The 3574-nt window shown below is 56.1% G+C and overlaps 2 protein-coding genes across 2 annotated transcripts; both read left to right on the top strand.

Moving 5' to 3' along the window:
- Positions 1 to 984: 984 nt before the first annotated feature.
- On the top strand, positions 985 to 1741 carry SPRG_13640 (hypothetical protein; the record flags this gene model as incomplete). Its single annotated transcript, XM_012353093.1, has 1 exon — positions 985 to 1741. The coding sequence occupies exon 1, from the start codon at positions 1022 to 1024 to the stop codon at positions 1739 to 1741; it is 720 nt and encodes a 239-aa protein (XP_012208483.1). The 5' UTR covers positions 985 to 1021.
- A 564-nt stretch (positions 1742 to 2305) lies between these two features.
- On the top strand, positions 2306 to 3298 carry SPRG_13641 (hypothetical protein; the record flags this gene model as incomplete). The annotated part of the gene is made up of 1 exon (XM_012353094.1): positions 2306 to 3298. One exon carries the CDS (start codon positions 2306 to 2308, stop codon positions 3296 to 3298), a length of 993 nt encoding a protein of 330 aa, XP_012208484.1.
- Positions 3299 to 3574: the final 276 nt, after the last annotated feature.

Genomic DNA, 3574 nt, shown 5'->3' on the forward strand with positions numbered 1-3574 from the left:
ACCACGTCGATGCGATGGTCGGCCTCTACATGTAGAAGGCACACCCATTGGTAACTTATTTCACTATTTATGAATGTTTTTTCAATCTTTTCTTCGTGGCATTTGTTGAAATTGGAAGTGGGGCCTCGTCACTAGACCAGATCCAATGCGACGCACCAGATCTGACACGTCATTGGATTTCGAGGGTCGACAGAGCGCCCAGTACGAGGCAAAGACGTGTACAGGGTGTTGTTGTCGCCGCTTCAAGCACGACCCTACCCCTTGTTGCCGACCCGCCGTCAGCACCGACCGTCTAGTAAATAGTGGCACGATGGCCCTCGCTGATCAGATCTTGTTTCGGACCACGCAGTTGACACGAGACCAGACGCGGAATCTGGTCCCACTACGTAAATTCACCACACGCCGACAGTGCACACATGCGACCGTCAAGCGCGTCCTGTCCTGCTAGTACAGCGAAATGCAAACGACAGCGATTTTTTGGTTACTCGACATGAATAAGACAAGAGTTACTATACCCTTGCTCGACTCGGCCCCAATGGCTTGTCGACGTTCTCTACCAAGCTTCCAAGACCCAACGTGACGATTCTGTGAAAAGGAGTCCTACGGGTCTTATGTAGTTTGAGTGTAGTTTGTCTGGCCGTTCATCATCCAGCGCATCCAGTGTGGTCAAAGACGTTGACGAAGTTATGGTGGTTCGACTTGGCATTTTGCTACCGAAGCCAAGTGCGATACTCTTGTGTTTCCGCGGCGACACCCTGCCAACCTTTTGTTCTAACGTTATCCGTGTCGCCGCCGTTTGCAGACCTTTGCTGACGATGCGTCAATGGACAGAGGACTTGCAAAGACAACTGCGTTAACCAGGGTAGGACCATGGGTAGGACAAGCATCGAAGAATCATTTCAACAACCCGGCATCGGATAGTTGCGTGTTTTTAGAATAAAAAGTGCACCTCTGGAGCCAGCAAGGTGAGTCACGGGCGCAATTGGCAAATTGGCTCCGAAGGTCGCACACACATCCGAGCATGGATCTCAACGGCCTCGAGCATGTCCGCGTCGAAGCGTACGTCGAGAAGGGCGTCGTCATGTACCGCCTCGCGCTCATCTGCCCCGTCATGGGCCAGTGGTGGGTCATCTTGGCGCGCTACTCCAAGATCCGCGCCTTCTACGACCGCCTCTGCAGCATACACCTCACGTTGCAGTGGGAAAAGCACGCGTTCGTCGAGGCGCTCTCGACAGTCGTGCCCTCTGCTTGGTTCCCGCCGCGCCGCCTCTCGTCGTCCTCGTCCCGCGTCCAAAGTGAGCGCATCCGTGGCTTCCGGGCCTTCTTTATCAACTTGCTCAACACCAAGTTGCACCTCGCGTCGCGCCGGCAGTCGCACACAGTCGTGCGGGACCTTGTCATCCTCGTGCAGACCTTTTTGCGCACGCCGTATACCGAGGCTGCGGACGCGCCGCCGTTGACGCCGATTGGCACCGCGCCCGAGATGGACGACGACAACATTCCGGTGGGCGTGCCGCTCACGGAAGCGCCGGCCATTTCCGCGCTCTTCAACAACGACTGCACGATCTGCCTCGTCGCCTTTACGCACGACGAGTTCCAGACCGCGGGCCACATCGTCAAGACGTCGTGTGACCATCTCTTCCATGCGTCGTGCATTGACAGCTGGATTGGCCTTGCGAAGACGACGTGCCCGCTCTGTCGAGACAACATTGCCCACATCACTGGCTTGTACAATGATTAATAAACGCGTCTTAAAACGTAGTATGAAATACATGGCGTGTCGTATTCGACTTGATCAGTGTGTCATGTGCGTGCTGGTCTCGTACGCTCCAAGGTCCCTCTTGTCGATGTCGTGATTCACGACCTCGTGCAAACTGGAAGAGGATCCGAGATTGCAGTTGCGTTTGTTTAGACGTAAAAAGACGCAGCGTTATTAAGAAAAGCGGTCATGCGGTGAGCCAATCGACATCCACCACCTATGTGGTATACATTTCACAAGTCATTGTACCGTCAGTAAGAGGCACGCATTCCTATTGTATCGGCGCACGACATCGGCACCAGGAGCACGAACAATCAATCTTGACGCGTAGGTACATTTACAGAGCCGTGTGCCAGTCGTCGTCCATGGAAATGGTGGTGATGAGCGGCGCGGAAGTTTATACGCGATCTGATTGGCCAAAAAGACACCTCCGTAGCGTCTTTTTACAGCGTGATTATCCGAGATTGCGCCGGAAAACCGGATTTGTGACAGGCGTGGCGCCAGCTGGTGCGAGTCGACACGCGCACTAATACCATAGCAAGGAGCATGTCGTCGATGCAGGCGAGCAGCAGCAACGAGCAGGAGCAACTCGAGCTCGTCTCGCCTCTCCAAATCGCCATCACGCCGCGCCTCAACACTCTTCGAAGCTACGATGTGCACACAGAGTACGTCATCACACTGCTCTGCCCATTGCACAAGGTGTGGTGGGACGTCACGTTCCGCCACTCCAAGCTCATTGCGCTGCGCACCGACCTCGTCTCGCACGCCAATGCGCTCAAAGCCGACCCCGAGTACGTGCGGCTGTTGCTGCCCGTGCTACGCATCGATCTACCAAAGACGCTCTTCGCATCGACGAGCCACAAGCGGGCCCAGAAGCGCGTTCGCCTCTACCAAGATTTCTTCTTTGCGCTTCTACACACGCGTATTCATCTCATGGACCCCCACCGATCGGCCATCTCGGAGGTGCGCGCGCTCATCCAGACCGTACGCAAGGTCGTCGTACTGCCGTCCCTCGGTATCGTGCTGCCGCTCGAGCGGACACGGCGCGAGCCCACGGCTCCAGTCGCGACCATGAACGAAGTCTTGCCTGAGAACGGCCCTGCGCCGTCAGCACCGGACGCAGAAGGCGCCGAGCTCGCGTCGGCCCCCGACTTGAACCAGCTACCGCCTCTTCCCGGTGCGCCAAAGACACTCGATGACGAGACCGCCGACCACGTGAGTTGTGCACGAGCTAACCTTGTCCCGGTGGCGGCAGCGCCACAACAGCTTAGTGAGAACGACGCAATGATCTGCGTGCTCGCAGTGCCATTGACCACTGCGCCGGACGACGACTCGGTAGCCAACGCCGCGTGCCCCATCTGCCTTGTGCCCTTTGGCGCGAGCGAGCTTTGCCAAGCCGGCGTCATCGTCGTGACGTCATGTAAACATCTCTTCCACGCGGGCTGCATCGGCCATTGGATCGATCAAGCAACGTCGTGTCCGCTGTGCCGCGTTCCGATCGAGCACATGACCGGTCTTTACAGCGAGAATTTGGCCTAGCGCACGCACGCGCATGCATTAAAACGTGAGTTGTATCCCTCGTTCGCTCGACCCTAGTCGCTTGCTTTTGCAATGTACACGTTGTCATGCGTCAAGCACTCCATGCGCTTGTTGTCTTTGGACCTGGCAGTTTGCAGCCACATCAATGGCATGGACAAAGTGGATGGGTAGCCGTCCATTCACCGTGATCTGGATGGGTGGGCTTATGAACCATAAACGTTGCAGCGTTAAGATATTTGGCTCACGGACGAAAGGAAGAAAGAGAAAAAAGAAGGG

The sequence above is a fragment of the Saprolegnia parasitica genome (assembly GCF_000151545.1).
Source record: "Saprolegnia parasitica CBS 223.65 unplaced genomic scaffold supercont2.114, whole genome shotgun sequence".
NCBI lineage: Eukaryota > Oomycota > Saprolegniomycetes > Saprolegniales > Saprolegniaceae > Saprolegnia > Saprolegnia parasitica.